We start from the raw sequence: 20,335 nt of genomic DNA, 5'->3' as shown, positions 1-20,335 counted from the left end.
CAAAAAATATGATGTATGTGTCAAAGTGTCTAACATTTCGAAATCAAATTTATAAAGCGTTAATCTGATCTAATCTCGAAATATTTTTATTGGCTTTTTACCAATATATTCTCCCTCGTTCGGAAGGACCTTGCCCAGCAATGGGATAGACAAAAACAAATCCCACGAGGGGGTGGGAATTTAACCTAAAAAGATTTTAATCACGTTTTTAAGGAATTCCAATTATTATTTTTTTCTTTTAGTATTGGAGTGAATGACGATCATAAAAAAGATAGTCCACTTAGTGATTTTTTCAATAAAACCTAACGAGATAATATATTTACGTACCTACTACCGAGCATTTTTTTTTCTTGTCATAAAGATGTCACCGTAGATTCAGATTACCCAAGCCGTAAGCAATATTGAATATTTAAATGAATCAATCAATCATTATAAAATATTTAAATATTAAAAAAATTGTCCATAAAAGCAGCGAATGGCGATGGCGAATAGCTGGACTGCATCGGACTTTACTTCACTCATCTATCTGTCAGTGACATGACAGCCATTGGAAGTTATTGAAATATTCTTACGTTTTATCCCTCAAAATATTTATAGCAATTTTGTATTTACAAACTTAATTATTTAGTGATCATGTTCTTTAAGTAAATACGATGTCTATATGTTTATAAGTTTTTGTGATAATTGGTTGTATTGTGAGTTTTACCTAGTGCGAAACCACAGGGGGCTGAAATGGAATATACCGCACAGAATTTAGAATATGCTGTGTCTGTATTCTATAATGGAGAACAATCTGAAAGGGCGAAAGCCCACGCGTGGCTCACTGCTGCGCAACGGGTTCCTGAAGCTTGGAATTTCGTCTGGGAGCTACTTCAGCCAAGCAAGGTGAGAAGAGTCTTTCTGTATGTAACCACTAGTTACCTAACGTTATTATCCTTATTATAATTTTTGACGTCTTCTTACGACATAGTGACTAATCGTGCGCCTTGAAAAGTTGTAACTATGTTGTAATTATTACCAACATTTGTATGTGAAAATAATTTGCAATTTTGTATTCATTCTAGAATACTGAAGTTCAGTTCTATGCGGCGACTACGCTGCACACGAAAATCCTTCGCTGTTGGAATGAGGTGCCACCTGAAAGCTATGATGAACTGAAAGATAAAATACTTCAAGCTGTATTTACCTATTCCAAAGGACCTAAGATTGTTACTAATAGACTATGCATAAGTGTGAGTATGACTGTTATTTATTAATAGACATACTATGACTTAACATCCATAATAATACTCTCCCTATTTATCTGATTATACAAACAATGTACAAAATTAGCATGAACTAATATGAAGACTGTTGTTTCAGTTAGCAGCATTTATTCTTCAGCAAGGGACTGGAGATTTAGCTACAATATTGAGGCCACTATCCAGTGAGGAAAACACTTCATTATTATTGGAAGTGCTGACTGTTATTCCTGAGGAAGTAAGTTGAATCCTAATAAATATGTATATTTGTAACTGAGATATAATTTGAAAAACATGATATTCAATATAATCCATCAAATTTACATAAAAATCATTGGGCAACAAAGTGTAAAAGACCAACCACAATATGTGAAAATAGGTGTCAGATTCCTACATATTCATTAAGGAATGGAATAATAGTGACATAAAAATGATATTTTAAACAATTTTAGTAACAAGTTATTGGTTGAATTCAACACAAGAGTCAGGACCTCCATTAAACTAATATTAATAGATAATTTAAAAGATAAAGATACATTTATTGAATAACTGTGTACAATGTGTACATAGGATGTTACAATAAATAAATTTTGTTCTTCTTCTAACACTTATTTGTAATGAAAGTCTTACTTTGTCACCAGTTCAATAGTATGACAATGGGCTCAGCTCTACGCACAAAGAACCGTGTGGCTCTGCAGAAAGCTTGTCCAGCTGTTCTAGAAGATATGCTTAGGCACTTACAATCTGTATACAGGTGAGCAAAATACATTGACATTATTAAGTAATTTTTTTTAACTAATAACATTTAAGTCAGATTACCATGTCAATAACTTCAATTGTAAATTTTTTGCATGTGAACATAATATGAAGGCATTCATAAAACACACCTTGTCCCTATATGTATATAGAGATTAAAGAATCTGACTTGCTAAAATCTAAAAACTTTGCTTTATAGACATAATTGTAGACCATTAATGTTTCTAATGATATAGAAAAGGAGTACTGACAATGTTTTGTTACAGTACTGACTATTGTAAAGAAGCACCATCGGAACAAACGATACAGTCATGGGTGACGGCGGCGACGTGCGCCTGTAGTTGGTTAACACTGGGCGGGGAGGACGCCGCAGAACACCCGGGAGGCTCGCTTAGTGATAGAATGCCGCTGTGCCGCGCTCTACTAGCTATCGTACAACTTTTGTACACGTAAGTTCATTTTACATTTAGATTTTAAGAAAACACATGTTTTGTTCCTATAACATGACATGCCTGCCATCTCTTATCGAAATCACATATCCAGTTAACTAATTTCTGTCCATTGCATAATATTATGCAATATTATTAATTACTCTGGTATGCTGTACCAATATTTTAAGTTGGTGCATAGAAGTTGGCATGATAATATTCCTTTAGGCCTACAACAAATAAATAGTAGCAGAAAATGAATTATACAGCTGTATGTAAACTGGCATATAAAGTGACGTTTTCTGTGTTAGATGGAACAGTGCAGTGAGCGACACAGCCCTTGACGCGTGTGAAGCGTGTCTGTCAGCCGTGCGGGCGGCGGGCGGCACCACAGCGTCGTCGAAACACTCGGGCTCCGCGCTACAACTCATGGGTTTAGTCGCTGCCTGCGCGGCCCCTGTCATGCAAAGGGATAATGTACCCAATTCTCCTAACGAGGTAACATTCAATTCCCACTCAAAATCTAAATAATTGAAGTCTCCCTGGACCAAAACATTAATTTAATGTCAAACATTCTAGTTGAGTTTCATTGGCCTATTAAGTCAGTGCAGTGCAGTAAAATATTATTATGGTCTTGTCATTTCCCTTGATTGTTCCATATAAATATGAGTCGCGACTCATAGGCTCTTTGATTGTTATAATTACTCTACAATCTACAATGATAGACTCGGCTGACCTTTTCAACAAACATTAATAGCTATAATAAATGAAAAGATTTTTTTTTAATTGATCTTATTCTCATACGATTCTCTCATTTTGATTCAGGAGCTGCTATCATCACTAATAACATGCTGCGTGGCGCTAGGCGAGTGCCACGCGAACATATTAGTGCAAGCTGCCGAGAACGAAACGGAGGCAGGCAACGGCGCCAGACAGCTCATAGAACTACTATTAGCCGCTCAAGCAGCGCCCGGACATTACCCAATACACGAAACACGGTCGAATCTGGCATTTGGATTCTGGTATACGCTACAGGTATACATCATTGTTATATTTTCTTAACTCTTGTATGGATTATTTGCTTTAAGACTTTCCGTCAAATATATTTCCAATAGAATATAATTTAGGGTTTACTTTGCTAATAAAAAAATAATAATAATATTTTTTAAAATTAAACTTCAGTGTATTTTATTACATTGCATCGCCAGCCAGCGACGCATCGTTAGATTAGACCTTATAATTGGTATTTCTTTGCAGGACGAGATCTTGAACGTGGAAGACCCATCGACCGACATGCACTCAGTATGGCGGCCGGTGTTCTCGCGGTTGCTGACGACACTCGTGAAGAAGTCTGAGGCGCCCACCGACCTGCAGCTGTCCAGGGACGACCTCGAACTGCTGCGCTGCTATCGACAGGATATCGCCGACACCGTCGTGAGTGAATATGAGATTTTTCTAATGCGATTTACTTTGTGCGTTTTTATTTCGCGCGTACGTATACCTATACGTTCTTAAACGAGCCTATCTTATACTTTTTTTAAACGCTCGCTGTAATCCTATAGCTACCGAAGGCATAGAAGGAAGGTAGTGGTGAGATTAACACGTGTCCTGTGGTGGCAGATGTACTGCTACGGCGTGCTGGGCGGCGGCGTGTGGGGCGCGGTGCTGGCGGCGCACGGCGCGGCGGGCGCGGGCGCGGGGCGCGAGGCGGCGCTGCACGTGTTCTGCGCGCTGGCCGACGCCGCGCCCGCCGGCCTGGCGCCGCCGCCGCTGCTGCAGCTGCTGGACCACGCGCGGGCCGAGGCGCACGCCTCCACCGACAAGCGCATGCTCAACACGGCGCTCGACTGCCTCGGTGAGCCCTAGCCCCCGGCTTTGAAAACGATCGGTCCCTAAATGTTTTTGTCGTACGGTTTTTGTTCGTTACGTTTGGCGGTGCAATAACGCCGGTCGCTGTCCCCCAAGGCAGCTACGCGTCGTGGGTGAGCACGGTGCAGGGCGGCGCGCTGGGCGCGGCGTGCGTGGCGGCGGCGGGCGCGGCGCTGACCCGCTGCGCGCCCGCCGCCGCGCTGGCGCTGCGCAAGCTGGCCGCCGACTGCAGCCCCGCCGCCGCCGCGCTCGCGCCCGACATTGTACAAGCGGCGCAGGTACGGAATCAAACTTTCTGTCTACATTCATCGCTAATTGTTATAAATTATGACAACTTGATTTATTTTACCTTTATTATAACAGACGAGAGAGAGAAAGTTTTATTAACTTGCATTACTTAAGAGAACTTTAAGCCACAAAATCTTATTTTTTCTTAGAGTCATGAAGGTCGTTCAGATACGTGGGTTCGAAGACAGCTGGTAGCGGCGGCGGGCGCGGCGCTGGCGGCTGCTGAACTGGACGTCGCGGCTCCTTTACTTCACAGTTTAGCAAATATGCTTGAAAATGATCTGCGAACACAGGTATACGCGATTAATGATACGTCTGAAAATACATGCGTTATTTTGAATTGCTGATGCTCACTTAGGTTTTTATTTAAAAAACGTCAAGAGAAAAAACTCTATCGTGGTTCGTGCGTGATAACATTTCAAAATGAATTTATGTATGAAGCTTTACAATTTTTGACAATACTGTGTAATCTGAGAAATGTTCTTCATTAGTTTATAGGTCTTAAGTTATCCGCAGATGAGCGAATTTTGTCGATAGGAAGAAAATCGTTGAATTTCAAACGTAATGTGTAAATTACGTTACTTTTAAGTTCAATAAGTCGTCTGCGTTATTCAACACGTTTGTACGAGATGGCACATAAGTATAAAACTGTTCCTCGTTTTTTTTGGGCCGCAACGCGTCAATAGTATCGCTAAGGTGTCCCCCCCCCCCCGCAGGCGGGGTCCCCGCGCGGCGCGGCGTGCTCGGCGGCGTGCTGCGCGGCGCTGCTGGGCGCGCTGGCGCCGCGCGCGCCGCTGGCCGCCGCGCTGTTCCGCACCGTGGCGCCCGCGCTGCCGCCCTACGCCGGGAACACCACGCTCGTCGAGGTAACCAGGCTTCTCTTTGTCTGTTAGTACTGTGTCCCTTTACTTATGAAAATTACACCGATTATTTGTTACCTTTTGTTACCTATTATATATAATTCAAACATTTTTGACTTCCCGTTTTGTTAAAGTATTTATAACTTAACTTAAAAAAATGTAAGGAAATATTTGCTGTTCGTAAAGTATAAAAACCGAAAAACGAATATCTGAACTATAAACAAAAATTGTGTAAACTATTGCAGCCGTTGTTCCACATACTAAAACAAACAGTGACGTCACTCATTGACGACTTGCTGCCCCTGGTGTCGGACATAGGTCAGCTGATCGTCGCCGGCTTTAACACGAGCCCCTGTCCTTCAGGACTCGACGTCGTCAAATTGGTAAATATATCGCAAAATAACACACTTATAAAAATACTAACATTACTAGGCAATTTCTGATAGTACTTTACTTTTAAAGAATTGCCTTACCTTTTCTATATTTAGTAGAATAATTTCCAGTACACTTTGAATACATGATTCATCAGTAAACGTCAAAATTATTTATCTATTAACTATTATAATCTAAATGTACTCGCAATTAAAGATTGCATATTTTAATTTATTAAATTAACACAATTTATTCTAGGTAGTAATATCAATGGGAAGCGAATGGGATGGCGCTCGGAACTTGTTAAACTCGACCGTGACGGCGACGGTGCGGACACTGGCGCCCGACCCCTCCGCGCGGCCCGAGCTCACGGAAGCGCTGTTCGCGTTGTTGCAAGCCATCACTAAGAAGAGGCCGCAGTACGTCGACTGGCTCGAAGATATACTGCCGGATCTCGTCGAATTAGGTACGTTATAAAGATTGGTAGTCTCCATGTGTGCGTTCGTACGCAATGTGCACGTTCTGAGTTATACGGTTCGGCTCTATTGCGTTCATCGAAAATTATTAATTCGCAGTTCAACTCGTTCAGTCAATTTCGTTTGCCAAGGCTTTATATGGTTCCTCCAATCAACTAGTAGGACGATTCTCTACGATTAATACCATCGAGTATCGAGAGTTTGACATTTAAAATGTAATGCGATTCCCATGATCCCATCACGCCCGTTAGAGGCGCTGATCAAATTTTCATAAGAAAATCTCGATGGCAAGCCGATTGTGTTTGATAGTGGCTGAGAATCGAATGGTTTAACTTATGGATAACATAGTATAAATTGTATGATTGCTGCGTGTGCTTGTCCGGCAGCGTGTGGCAGCGTGCGGCTGTGGTCGGCGGGCGCGGCGCGCGGCGCGTGCGGCTGGCTGGGCGCGCTGGCCGGGGCCCGCGCGCACGTGCTGCAGCCCGCCGCGCCGCTGCTCACCGCCGCCGCCGTCGCCTGCATCGGTACGTGACGCATGTTTATTAGTCTCCGACAGGTTTTTCTACAATTTAACCACGCGTTAAACTTTTTGCAAAGTCTTCTAGAATTATTTTTCTGCTCTCGACGACCTCTTTGCGAGCGTCGTCTTATCCTATCCCCGTTTAAATTCGACCTTTGCTTCGATTAACGATTGATTGTTCGACGCCGGAGCTCGATTTGTGGATTAACGGAATATATTTTTAGGTGGAGCGACCCCTCGTAACCAGATAGAGCCCCTAGCGGAGTTGTTGCTGGCGCTGAACCGCGCGTCGTGGCGGGCGGGCGGCGAGCTGGCGGCGTGGCTGCGGCAGGCGCTCGCGCAGCCCGACTTCCCCACCGTGCACGCCACCGAGCCGCACAAACAGAAGTTCATGGCCGCGGTCATCAAGTACGTCTAACCCGGCACAGTCGTTGATCTAGCTTTTGATAATGGAAGCCATTCGATTTTCCTCTCAGATGACTAACACGATACCTTTCCCATTTAAATTTATTTTGAAGATTTGATTATTTTGACTGGATTTATCAATGGTACGTTTGTCTTTTACAGGGAAAAGAGCAGTAAGCGTCGACTGCTGGAGCACGTTCAGGAGTTTTCGCTGGTGTGTCGTGGACTCGTGGACACCGAGTACGGGAGACAGACGTTAGCTTCCAAACAACTTGTAGCGTGAACGATTACCTACAAGTGTTGATACTCTTTGATTTTTCCAAACCTCGCTCGTATTAGGGAGTTACCTAGTGAATGTGTAAAATAGTTACGCTCAAAATAGTATGTTATTTTTCTCTATCACTTACTAAAATGACGATACTTTGTATTAGTTTACAGTTGAATTTATTGACATAGGGTATTATTATATTATGTAAAAATCTACATGTACATACGCATAAAAGTGATATCATTTGTATATACCCGTATTGAAGTCGTTATAGAAATAAAATTTCAAAATAAAACATTAAATTTATTGTTGTGTTTATTTTATAAGACTTAATATTACACATGGAACTTAATAACTAATTTATAAATAAGTTATACATTTGCGAATATAAATAAATACAAAACAAACAAGCTTTAGACAGTTCATCAATAATGATTTACAAAACTAAAACAAGAAAATGTAATAATATGAGCCCTTAAACATAATATCACTTTTGTTATCATACTAAGCAACCGGTTGTGTAAACAACCGGCGAGAATTTTAGAAAAAAAAACAAGCAAACCTAATAGATGACAGATGAGAGCTGATGTTAACAGACATAAAATATTATTAACATGTTATATTAGTATGTTGATGACCATGCGCGATTATTTCAACGCCTTCATACTAAGGGCGTTACAACGGCCGTCTAGACACAAGTATATTTTTTTGCTTACATCTATCACCTACTTTAAATCAAAGTTGTTCATATTATATCGACATCGACTAGTGAAGTTTCAATCAGAATATAATTGCTAAAAATCGATCGAATCGTAATTCAAACACAGGGAGTTACATTGAATAGTTTTACTACGAGCACCTCATACATTGGTGCAATGATATTTATTTAGACATAAAAACACTACAGATATACTTATAAAAAAGCAGATCCATTCTAAAAATGTGATCGTGCTGTATGTTCCCTGTAATCGCCGTTAATTTCAAACGTTTTAAAAACGTGACACTCACTCTATCTATAATAATAGTAAAATATAAAGAAGTCTTTAGTAGTAAAATAAATAATTGTATATAAAATCGAAAGGTACTTTTAAAAGTAACAAGTAATTTTATATGTAAAGATAATTAGATAGGGTGACAAGATGGGGTTAAGAAATATATGGAGTCAGATTATTGCACGTATGCCAAAACTGTTGCCCCATAGTTTTTGTGCTAAGTTCAAGTTTACAATACAGGTATGTTGTTATTTGAGCCTTTAAAAAAATATCGAGCTAGCGATCTTCTACGCTCTGATGTAACAGCTATTACATTTTGTGCGAACATCCGACTCCATATGCCGATGCGATGTAAAGGACAATAGATTATAAAATTGATAAACGCAATTATCTTGCATTTGAAAGAGGAGGCTGTACTAATCACTAATACAGTGGACGAATAATAACTTATATCAGTCATTAAGATATACATTTAAAGCACTGCACACTTTTAAATGCACATATGAACTTAAGAAAAATAACTTATATAGACTATGAGTAATCGAGATCTAGGGCACATAAAAATAATCTTTAGTGATAGCTATAATAAATTATTTGAGCTAGTGTTCATTACTGATAAATTCCATACAGTTCATCGCTTTGAATCTGTTTCAATCTTGATGTTTGCTGGCGAATTACCGGGTACTGTATCGAATACGTTTAAACAGACATTTAATATACTACAACAGTGGCAATAATTAAACTTGATCGATTTATCGATGCAAATCTACGGAAGCGACATTCATGTATAGCGAAATATAATATTATTCTAGTATTTAATAATTAAGATGTTATTTTTAATAACAAAATGCGTTCACCCGCGCATTTCATATGGCACGTAAAGATAATTCACTTCAATCACAAACATATTTCAAACTTGCTAGCCACCTTGCTTTACCAAAAGCACATTGCTTTTGTGTCCTTATGGCAATCATGTTCCTACTGAACGTTTACTCCCTGACTCGTCAAATACATATTATTATTACAAAGTAGATAAAATGCCAATTGATGTTAACATCTAGAACAGTGTCTCTTAACCTGTGGTCTGAGGACCCCTTGGAGTCCGCGGTCTTACCTTGGACATGAACTTTTGTTTAGTTAGCCTATCAATAAATGCCAGCAAGTAAGCGCTGTCATTTTTAAGTAGCAGAAGACCTTTTTTTGTTATTCAGGGAGTCTAAAATATTTAAAGGCGAACCGCCTCAAGAAGTCGTTTACGAAAGAGCTTTCTTACGTGTCTTTGACAAAGTAAGAAGTCGCGGTTTAAAACTCACGACAGTACATTGTATTATGTTTTCTGCATAAATGCATAGATATTCAAATCTGAGTTTGATATAATTATGGTACTTACAGATTCACGCAATGTAACGTGCAAAGCAAGTTTGTCGACCAAATTCTAATAGAGGAGTGGACGTAAGTGCACGTAAACGGTGCACCTTACGTCTGTACTCTACTGTCCTCGCTGCTAAGATTATATCTTAACGCGCGTAAAATTTTAATTCGTTTTACTATATCGACGAAAAAAATTCTTATAAAAAACAAATGTACACCCTGAATGCTTAAGCTTAGCTTAAGCTAGGTATGTTAACCTTTTATTGCGCCATGTTAAAATTTTTATACATTACACAAAAAATATACTATCCATCAATTTGATTTCGCCTCTTAAAGTGGCAATTTAAATACCAAACTACCATTTTCTTGAAGGGTACACTGCGTAGGTTCAGAGAAAACGCGGTTTAGTATATGCGACGCGTCCTTACTAGGCGCAAAATGCTAAATGTTACATTGCGTGTATCTATACAATACTCACATTCATTAGATTAATTATGTCCTAACTTGCTCACGGAAGCATAAATCTCATATTCGTGAGTAGAAAATCAATTTATTCACTTTCATCTCGAGACTCATCCATTGTTACCAATTGTTTTATTTCGAGGACAAAATTTAAGGGGTTTTCCGGTTGGCACTGTTTGTTTTTGGCGCGAATGTAGTTGAGCGCTTGTTCGTAAGACAAGTGGAAGCAATCTTGACGGGCCACGTTTTCAGGACTGGTATCCACATCGCTAGGAGTGTTCCGAGAGTATTCCAGCCTTCTTGAACTGTAAAGTCCTTGTAATATCACCTAAAAAAAAGCATAACAATTGCAGTAAAAATATTAACCTTAACGGCACACGCAAGTACGTTTTAGTACACTATTTAATTAATATACCTAACGTTTATTCATATCGTCATAAAAGTACTAAAATAAGTTTATAACAAAACTGCAAACGTTACAGGATTATCACACGCATATTAGTTGTTAAATATTATGTATTAAAATTATACTAAATACGAGAAAATTATACATGGAAAACGTAATAAAACAACGAATCAGAATAAAACAGGTACCGTATATATGAAGTTTTTGGCTTTCTTCTGCGGTCCCATGTAGGTGACCTCGACGCGGAAGTTGTTAGACGGCGCGATGTCCACGCGCACCATGAAGTAGTCGTTGAGGGCCACAACAAGCCACATGTCGTGCTGTTCCGTGTTCAACTTCACCGTCAAATGATGCCTGCTGCCTACCTTCAATAACGACCGGTGGTTGCACTGTAACATTAATAATAAATATACACTAACTGACGCTGAACGTGTACTAAACGCTACATGCTCGCGTTCGGGACACGTTCGAATTAATATACTTTAGTTCAGTGTTTCTTAACCTGTGTTCCGTGGATTAATTACAGCTTGAAATCAGAAGTCAGTAAGTAAACGTCGATTTCTTTAAAGCAGAAGACCTTATTTGTAACTTAGGGGTCGATTTCCTAAGCGTCCACGGACCGGAATAGGCCAAGGAACTCTAATCTAGGTGATCCAATCAAAATACGATTTAACTATTTAGGCTAGGCTAGGCTGTAGAGGTGTACCTGGAAGTGCTCGGCGAGCTCGGGCACGCGCAGCGGGTCCAGCAGCGGGCAGGCGGGCGCGGGGCACGCGAAGCGCCGCGACGCGCAGTTGTTCTCGTGCAGCGTGCGGCGCCGCAGCAGCATCTGGCGCCCGCAGCCGTGGCGGCACGGGTAGCGCAGCATCTCCGCCACCTGCACCACGAGCTTGTACTGCGACCTCTCCGCCGTACCACAGTTATCACTAGTGGTACGACGAAGCGCACCACGCGCCGGTACGAGCGGTACATAAAGCGGTGCTCACCCCCTCCATGGCCCTGTTCCGCACGGACGAGAACGTGGTGCGGCACACGGCGCACTCCGTCAGGCGCGTGCGGCACACGGCGCACACCAGGTGGCCGCGCCGGCACTGCGAGAACGGCGGCTCCATCCAGTCCAGGCACACCGGGCACTCCAGCAGGCTCAGCAGGCTCTGCGCCGAGGAGACACGGTTGTGATACCACTTTGTTATATTAGTATTGAGGAGAACGGAATATATATTCCGACACGCTTACGCCCCGCGCGCCGCTGATCACTGGCGATACGATAGGGGAAATCGGCCTCGGTAGCATATTGATGGCAGTTAAGAGCTCCGTCCTATGGAAACGCTTAGTCACGTTCAAACAATAAGACGTGATTGAGTGAGTTGCACTAAATTCATTGAACACCTAAGCGACTATAGCACCTAATTGTAATGCCACACACCTACTTTCAGAATATTTTATTTTATTTTTATAACTTGTAGGAATATGTTATTGAAAACTTACCATATTAAATTCTCCAAAAGTGTACACCGGCTTTGCATCTTCGGTCGCTGAAAGTATGTAAATAAAGAGTTCAAAATGAAGTAGATAACATTTGTGACTAACTTCAATACACCTAAATACATTTAATCTTACCGCGTCTTTTCCTCTTGTTTGGCCGTGAGGGGGCCGGTTCTGGCTGCGGCTCGGTTCCACTAGGCGCAGCGGTCTGAAAGTAATTACACCTTTCTATAACATATTATATTGGAACCAGAATACGCAACAATTGTTATTTTAAAATAGTAGTATTTTCAGTACATATAAGGCAGTGCTAGTCTAGTGGTATAAGTTGGCACCTCCCACACAAGTGGTCGACGGTTCGAACCACAGACCACACACCAATAACTTTGCGAAATTATGTGTGTATTAGAAATAATTATCACTTGCTCTAACAGTGAAGGAAAACATCATGATAAAACCTTGTTTGCCTATAATTTGTTTAATACTGTATGGGGAATTTGCCTGCTCTCAGCAGGCAAATTCCCCAACCCGAATTTGCCTAGCTGTGGGACAGTAACGGGTAAAAAAAGTACGTAAACCATCGTTTTTGATATTGTGATAACGTTACTTACTTCATTGTTATTATTTTCAGCCGCTGCAGCGGAATTTGCAGCCGGAAGAGCAGCTGGATCTAGTGGGGCTTGAGCTGGTGCAGCTTGACCTGGAGACGCTCGGGCCGGTGACGCTTGATCTTGAGGTGCAGGAGAATCTGAAGGTGGCGGTGGAGGTGGAGGCGGAGGTGGAGGGAGAGTAACTCGAGGTAGCGGCGGGAAAGGGATGCCCTCCTCCTCCGTGCCGGGCGGCGGCGGAGTGACAGCTGGCGACATGTCGCCGACCGATGTCTCGTCTACAATAAAACATCACAATTAACTGACATTTTTATTCGAATTGCCGACTACATCAAGCTATTCGCTATACTAACTAATCTTGTCACGGTGAGGCTGCCATTACGACGCTATTGCGGCCGCGTACGTCGATCAAGCGTAAGGACATACAACACGTTCTATCTATGAGACAGTGCACAGCGGCGCGGTTAATTTGTTCTATGTTCTAAGTACGCAACCGACGGTGCTTTCGACGTCGACGTTGTACGATACCGATTGAAAGTCTATTGCAACACCGTAACCGTTGTTCTTAATAATAAATATTAATAACTATAACATACAGTCAACCTGGGTAACTTTGAATCATTTGGGTAACATTGAACGTGTGAATTTGATAAAGATTTATTTTAGTTCTGCAAACTTTTATCAATTGTGTTGGTTTCATATGAAAAATTAATCGAAACTAGTTCAAATTCCCACGTTCGATGTTACCCAAATGATTCAAAGTTACCCAAATTGACCTTACAATGGTTAAATAAATAAATATATATATTTACCGTCAAATTCAGGCTCATGTGGTGGATAAGTTATATGCATTGGCGGATGAGCAGTTTGTCCTACGATAAAATACAAAATGAAACTTTAGTCATCCGAAAAACTTTCTCACATCGTATAGCGCTACGTTTACCGAAAATCTTCATAACCAGGATAAATTAATATAAACGAAGTGAGAGAAAACAAATGACCAATGTCGTCTTGTTGTGATAAAAAAATCGTATTTTAAGCTTTCACTGATAAATGTTTAGGAATAGTACTATCGCCCATTGCCTCAACTATCTTTGTATGACTTTCAGATTTTAAAATTATAAAAAAGGTGACGAGATATTAAGTTGCTGTATTCATGTTTCGGCATTAATTTCGGTTGTGGTCATATACAATTATTTAACTCTATTAACTATATTTTGAGAAGCCGTTATAATTTGGCTGGCGATGCTTTTCAAGAACCTATATTGGTTTAGAACTCGTGTACAACCGCTTAATCTAATTACTACTATATTAAATTATTTTATTGTACTTACGTAACATCCAAAACGTCATAGCTACTGCATGTTTGCATCAAAACAGAATGTTACATTAGTACAATATATGAAAGCTACGCGTCCACTGGGTCGGAATCAAAGCGAACGGTACATAAGGATTTGTTGCATCGTATTAATTTCTATGGTACTTTGTGCACAGAATCGGCATACATACTGTACTTAAGTGAAGTGTTACTAACATAGTCTTAAGTTATGTTTACTCAATATGTTATACTTAATATATATGTTAGTTTGTAAGGTATATGTCTATGAGCCACTGTAGCTTGAAATAAAATGATTGATTATTTTATTATTATTATATAAAGCAACAAATCCCTACGGTCCGTACATTTCTATTCCGACCAAGTCGATGCGTAGCTTAATACTAATAGGATAGTCGACTGATCAATGGAAAATTATTTAACTTATACTCATAAAAGTTCATCCAAAATGCTATGGGTTTTTTTTGATAATAATATTGAAATAAAATTTATTATAGACTTGAAAACGTTTTTTTAGGCACTCATTTGATCTCAATGAAAATATGCCATAGTGACGTCACTATGTCGTATTTTTTTAATACAAAGATGTGTTTAAAACATTTCATAAAGAGTAGCTGATGTGTCTGGAAGTCAACTATCCTATTAAGTATGTATTTAATTATAATGAAACTGTTTTCGAAGATTCGACTTACCAAAGAATAACAACAACAATCGATCTTGTTTCCATGGAGGTAGGCAAGAACAAAAGATTAAATGTTTACATTTTCCGCATACATTTTATGGAATTCATTACGATTAAGTTATAGGATATGTATTCATAATGTAGACTTTTCTATAGCAAATAACTATGCAGGGGACCCTATTACTAAGACATCGCTGTCCGTCTGTTCGTCTGTCTGTCACCAGGCTATAACCGTGAATAGACATTTTAAGATATAGTATTAACAAATAACATTGACGTGACACATTCGGTGTGAATTACTCGTATTATAATATTATGTATACTATTTGTCAACTCACCATGTATAATATCTTCTTCGTTATAGGTAGCTGTGTCTCCAAACCCTATATACGGCTCTGAACGTCTCGTTTCGAATGGGGGATCATAATAATTTTCTGAGTCCATTGACTGGTCAGGAGCATTTTCAGATTGCATCGATGGATTTCCTGCAGTTCCCGATTGCATCGTTGGGTCACCTTCATTTCCTGCCTGCGTCGACGGGCCAGGAGCATTTTCAGATTGATTCGTTGGGTAACCAGCAGTACCCTGCTGCATCGACGGGCTTGGGGCATTCGCAGACTGCATTGTTGGATAATTAGCCGTTCCTGGCTGCATTGAAGGGCCAGGAGCGTTTGCTGACTGCATAGTTGAATGATCAACGGATCCTAGCTGTACAGACGGGCTAGGTGCGGTCGCTGGCTGCGTCGTTGGCTGAGGGGCGGCTCCCGCCGGCCCAGCAACGTTTCCTGATTGCACTGACGAGCCAGAAGGATTTGCTGACTGCACTGTTGGATGAGGAGCAGTTCCTTGCTGCGATGACTGGCCCGAAGCATTAGCTGCTTGCATATTTTGATGATGAACGGATTCTGGCTGCACTGAAGAACCAGCGCTGGTTTCTGATTGCATTGACGTGGCAGGAGTATTCGCTGCCGACATTGTTGATTGATGAACGTTTCCTGCAGCTCCTAGCTGCACTGAAGAATCAGACGCATTTGCTGACTGACGAACGTTTCCCGGCTGCCTTGACGGGCAAGGAACGCTTTCTGGCGTCGAGTAACGAGCGCCAGTCCTTGTCGCCTGTGCATAAACTGGAGCGTTTGACTGTTGCGATATATGAGACGAAGCTCTCAGGCGTCCGGCATTTTGCATTTCACGGGTAAATTGTTTGAAAGCAACAAGGCGTGCCACGTTAGCGGAGGGAATTACACGTATTCTACGCCTATGTGAGCTTTCTCCAGGCGGCATCGTCGATCGCAAACCAGTCGCTGCGTCGTCAGCCGCATGAGAAGTACTGTGGGTAAAAAATATTACTTTGAAATGGAAAATATTTATCTTCTATAGTGTAATCTTTAGGAGATGCAACAATAACAAGCCAGACTATCCAAATAAACAATACCGTGACGTTTGAGGGCAGCTAGCAGAATTCTGGGATCTCGAGTTGTTAACACGAGATGCCCAAGGTACTGGCTGTAATGTGTCATCTCTGGATTGCGCCCTGTTGCCAGAGCCAGATGCCTGATGCGGTTCAAGTTGTGACGGATCACCTGTTTTTAACAAGACATATTGTAAAGTACAAAACCACATATTAATACCCAATTAATTAAAAGTATTAGTAATGACAGCAGTAAAACATAGTAGCTATTATGAAAATTTATCACTAAAGTTTATTTTAATTGAATTAAACACTTCTGTTTAATGATATTATTGAACAGTAGTATCCATATCCACTTCCCATATTAAAAACATAATAATATTGTTGTCAAAAAACTAACAATGTTACACTTCCACAGTAAGAGAAAATATAACATTGATTTTGTTTTGCATAACGGCAACACTGAATGATGGAACTGGAGGACAATGCACAGCCAGAACTACTAAGAGAAGCAAGCTAAATTTTGGTATAAAGATGGCTTAGGAAGTGCAGAGAGCAAGTTGTAGTTACCACTTGTGGACAGTGCGTCGGCTGGAGTGCGCCGAGCTAGGCGAGGATCCCGGTTTCTGCTGAGGTTCTCTGGAAACTGCTGTACAGCAGGCAGCTCTTCTTCGTCTTCTGCCAACAAATGTGACATCATGCAATTAGATATTTATATATAAAGGGTTACTGGTTAAGTCGATATTTATAATATTATTTATTTCTATTAATTCTCGGAAGAAAGAAAACTTTCTCGTTATTTATTAGTTTTTGTAAGTTTTATTTGTCTACAACAACACATCGTATTGTACATGTAAACATCAAATAATAGTCATAATAAGACTCATACATTTCAAAACGGCTAAGCTGGTAGCCATAAATCAGGTAAAACCAATTTGGGGTATTTGAGTTACAAATCAGTCAGAATTGTAAACTACACACCCTTAACGGGTATAGGTCGACTTCACCAGTAACCATTTTCCAGTTCCATTGTCTTAAAAATACAAAACACTGTACTAGCCAAGTTGTTACTATGCTACTACATCTCTACTACAATTACACCAATCAACACACAATACTGACCTCAGCCATGTTAACAATTTATTTCCAGAAGACACTTTTTGCTGCACTTATGCCTATAACATTGCAGGCAGTTATATCTCTATTAAATCAAAATTAAATGAAATAATAAACTTAAAAAATAATTTGGTCATATTTTTTTAAGAAATAACTCAAATAAAAAATAAATATATCCCATGGCTAAATTGGAATTTTGATCCACTTTTTTAATTTGTGGCTACTCTAAACCACCCTTTTCTTTTAATAAGTTATTATTTGAGAAAGCTAATAAGTACATCTTTACAGGTGGTTTGTTTTCTTTGATACTGTGTACTTTGAGATCTTTATACTAACTATATGAAGAGTTTTGTGATGCTTTGCGAAAACTAAAATTTTTGCCTCTGTGGTGCGGTCAGGAGAAGCCACTGATCATAAGGTATTGGGTTCATGTCACTAGTTAGTCAAATTACAATAAATTATTCTTTCATTTATATTTGAATATTTCTCAATAATAGCCCTGAGTTTGATAAATTGCTAGCTTCCCAGCAGCCCCTGAGTTTGGGGGTAAACTCAGGGGCTGCTGGGAGGCAAGCCCTCTATTATATGGGACTAACATGGTGAAATGTAGGTACTATTTCATACTTCTCCGCCTACACCTTTAGGTTAAACAAGCATGAAAATATGTTTAATTTTATTCTCTAGCTATTCTTCTTCCTACTCTAACTATGTGTAGATAAATGCATATAAGTTTGTTACTCTTTCACATAAAAACTAATGGAAAGATTTTAATGAAATATGGTACACTGATAACTTATAACACTTTATTTCTTAGAAATCTGCTCATGCGGGCAAAGTCGCAGACAGATAAGGAAATGCTAGTTAGTTTTAAATATAATCCAATGTTTTTTGTTTCAGATGCACACATTTCATCAATGGATTTGAGGTCTAACATCTTTCTCAACCTATGACAATAACGCTAAGCAATTACACTAAAATTTACTAAACAACACAGTCATGAGGTCCCAGGTTCAAAACCCAGTTAAGGCTATTTGGCCTTTCTGATTTGTATTAGAACAAATCTCTCTCAAAAGAAGCCCGGCGGCTTGTAATGAGCCGGCTATATAGCAATATGCTCGCCTATTGCAAGGGATTAGTATTGTACATCGCAAAGCTTTATTATTTTTGATATACCTACCTATAGTTCTTTACATAGTAATTATTTAAAATATATTAATACATATTGAGTTATTCGCTCTGTCTCTTCTATTTAAAAAGTCATATTGTTGATATATAGTCACGTACCGGACGAGCTCCAAGGATATTCAGATATGCCCAGGGCTATTTTCAGAATCTCTCTTTGTTTTCTACTCCCCATACTGTAGATAATATACCAATTACTACACAGAAAGAAGTATGTCGTAAATCAAAAAATCGCAACTTAATAACATAACTGTTTAAGTAAGCAACCACTGAGTTTTCATTAAAAATAAGCTCCTTCAACACAAAAACAATCAATTTTTGACAGACGAGGAATTTACCTTGCATTTTTGTGTTAGCGTTGGACGCTGTTTGGTTTTGGATGTAATCGATAATAAATAATCGATTTACTTACACAGATTATAAAAAAAGTGTTACCATCAACGCAGATCTGATGAAATTTGTATCGGATTTTACATTAAACGAAAAAAGGAACGATTCTGGTTCTGATTTAATACCAATACATGTAAATGAATATAAATTGTTCTGTTTTAAAAAAAATCTTACACAATTAGTCTCCAAAATAACTTTTTAATCGACAATTTAGTTTTGTACTCTGTAAATTTATTTCCAAAGTAACAGGGTTGTCACAAATACGAAAAACATAAGCTACCTGTATTGAAAACATGTTACGGGGACAAGGTTGGTTCAATTTCAATATAGAGGTGAGGATCAGACTGTAACAATTAATATGTACATGTCTGATTGTATGAAATCGTTATTGTAGGTTCTACTACTTGATTTCAACCACTTGAAGCAAATATATTTATAAGCGGAGGGGCACCTTAATTAATTCGTATATAAAATGAGGGCTTCCAATTCTGGAATACCAAGATCTTAGTATAACAGCATCCCGCATTATTTTACGATCGCCCCGGTACCTCCGGTAGCCCCGAGAGCCCCGAGATTTGTGGGACCGGAGAGACACGCGCGCATAACATATCGCGAATGCGATTTAAGTGATACTCTTGTTGAACAATTATCAATACTCTGCTGTTACATGTATTGCCTTTTTTATCGATTACTATGTGACCATTTTTTGAAAATGTTCCATGAGAGCATGCAAAGTTCACAATACGCACTTGGCTAGTGTAGAGTAGAGTCAAGGCCTAATCCCTCCCTTGTCCTGAAATAGACTCTTGCCTAGCAGTGAGATAGTCAAGGATTAAAAATCGGATTCCTTATTTATACAGGATCTTGCAAGTACCGGGATTCCACGGCGTAAAAATTTCCTTGACCCGAATTAGTGCCGATATTAAACGTAAGATTGGAGGCTTTAGACAAATATTGTATACATACATAATGTCACGCCTTTTAAACATGAAGATATGCCTATATCTACACACGTTTCGCGGTTAACACTAATCGTTTAGCAATAAAAATACACAACCGTCAGAGCCTAAGCGGCAGTTCTATAGACCATAGTACCCAGTATCAATTGTAGTCTACATAGAATCCGTTCTATTAGAGTAACACCCTTAACATATTTATGTGTTCGTCTCAGCTGGTTTTTTAAGAAAATAATGGTTTTTAAATATGAATTGGCTGAAGACTTTTGAGGAGTCCTCGTCGAAATTATATGAAAATTTCAAATACATTAACAAAATTCATGAAAAGTATATTTTGAATATGAAGAAAATATATTATATAGATGCTGGTTTAATATCGTATGTTCTCTCGTACCAATCTATTGACTTTACTCGATAGTTCTTAACCTTAATTATCGTGTACGCCCATCACTAAG

At 39.6% G+C, this 20,335-nt stretch overlaps 2 protein-coding genes across 9 annotated transcripts; one reads left to right on the top strand and one right to left on the bottom strand.

The window, feature by feature from the left end:
- The first annotated feature begins 538 nt into the window (after positions 1-538).
- Positions 539-7,783, top strand: cdm (importin-13-like protein cdm). The gene is made up of 17 exons (XM_076114221.1): positions 539-885; positions 1,065-1,232; positions 1,363-1,479; positions 1,883-1,995; positions 2,264-2,446; positions 2,737-2,923; positions 3,251-3,460; positions 3,683-3,859; positions 4,046-4,280; positions 4,391-4,572; positions 4,732-4,875; positions 5,299-5,448; positions 5,688-5,825; positions 6,073-6,280; positions 6,677-6,814; positions 7,035-7,218; positions 7,378-7,783. Exons 1-17 carry the CDS (start codon positions 733-735, stop codon positions 7,496-7,498), a joined length of 2,808 nt encoding a protein of 935 aa, XP_075970336.1. The 5' UTR covers positions 539-732; the 3' UTR covers positions 7,499-7,783.
- LOC142972863 (uncharacterized) lies at positions 7,781-18,930 on the bottom strand. Of its 8 annotated transcripts, XM_076114222.1 has the most exons (15): positions 18,873-18,906; positions 18,637-18,710; positions 16,807-16,914; positions 16,261-16,408; positions 15,164-16,155; positions 14,836-14,859; positions 14,142-14,165; positions 13,620-13,679; positions 12,811-13,085; positions 12,335-12,407; positions 12,203-12,249; positions 11,701-11,868; positions 11,421-11,591; positions 10,903-11,103; positions 7,781-10,636 (listed from the first exon to the last, which is right to left on the bottom strand). In XM_076114222.1, exons 2-15 carry the CDS (start codon positions 18,707-18,709, stop codon positions 10,397-10,399), a joined length of 2,604 nt encoding a protein of 867 aa, XP_075970337.1. In that variant the 5' UTR covers position 18,710; positions 18,873-18,906; the 3' UTR covers positions 7,781-10,396. The 8 variants fall into 8 exon arrangements, with proteins under 8 accessions (XP_075970337.1, XP_075970342.1, XP_075970343.1 ...); XM_076114227.1 differs by lacking the exon at positions 18,637-18,710 and having other exon boundaries at positions 18,873-18,930; XM_076114228.1 differs by lacking the exon at positions 18,637-18,710 and having other exon boundaries at positions 16,807-16,911; positions 18,873-18,886.
- Between the last annotated feature and the right edge of the window lie 1,405 nt (positions 18,931-20,335).

This window comes from Anticarsia gemmatalis, chromosome 5 (genome assembly GCF_050436995.1).
Source record: "Anticarsia gemmatalis isolate Benzon Research Colony breed Stoneville strain chromosome 5, ilAntGemm2 primary, whole genome shotgun sequence".
Classification (NCBI taxonomy): Eukaryota; Metazoa; Arthropoda; class Insecta; order Lepidoptera; family Erebidae; genus Anticarsia; species Anticarsia gemmatalis.
Note: the sequence above shows the minus strand (reverse complement) of the source record. Positions and strands in the feature narration are given on the sequence as shown.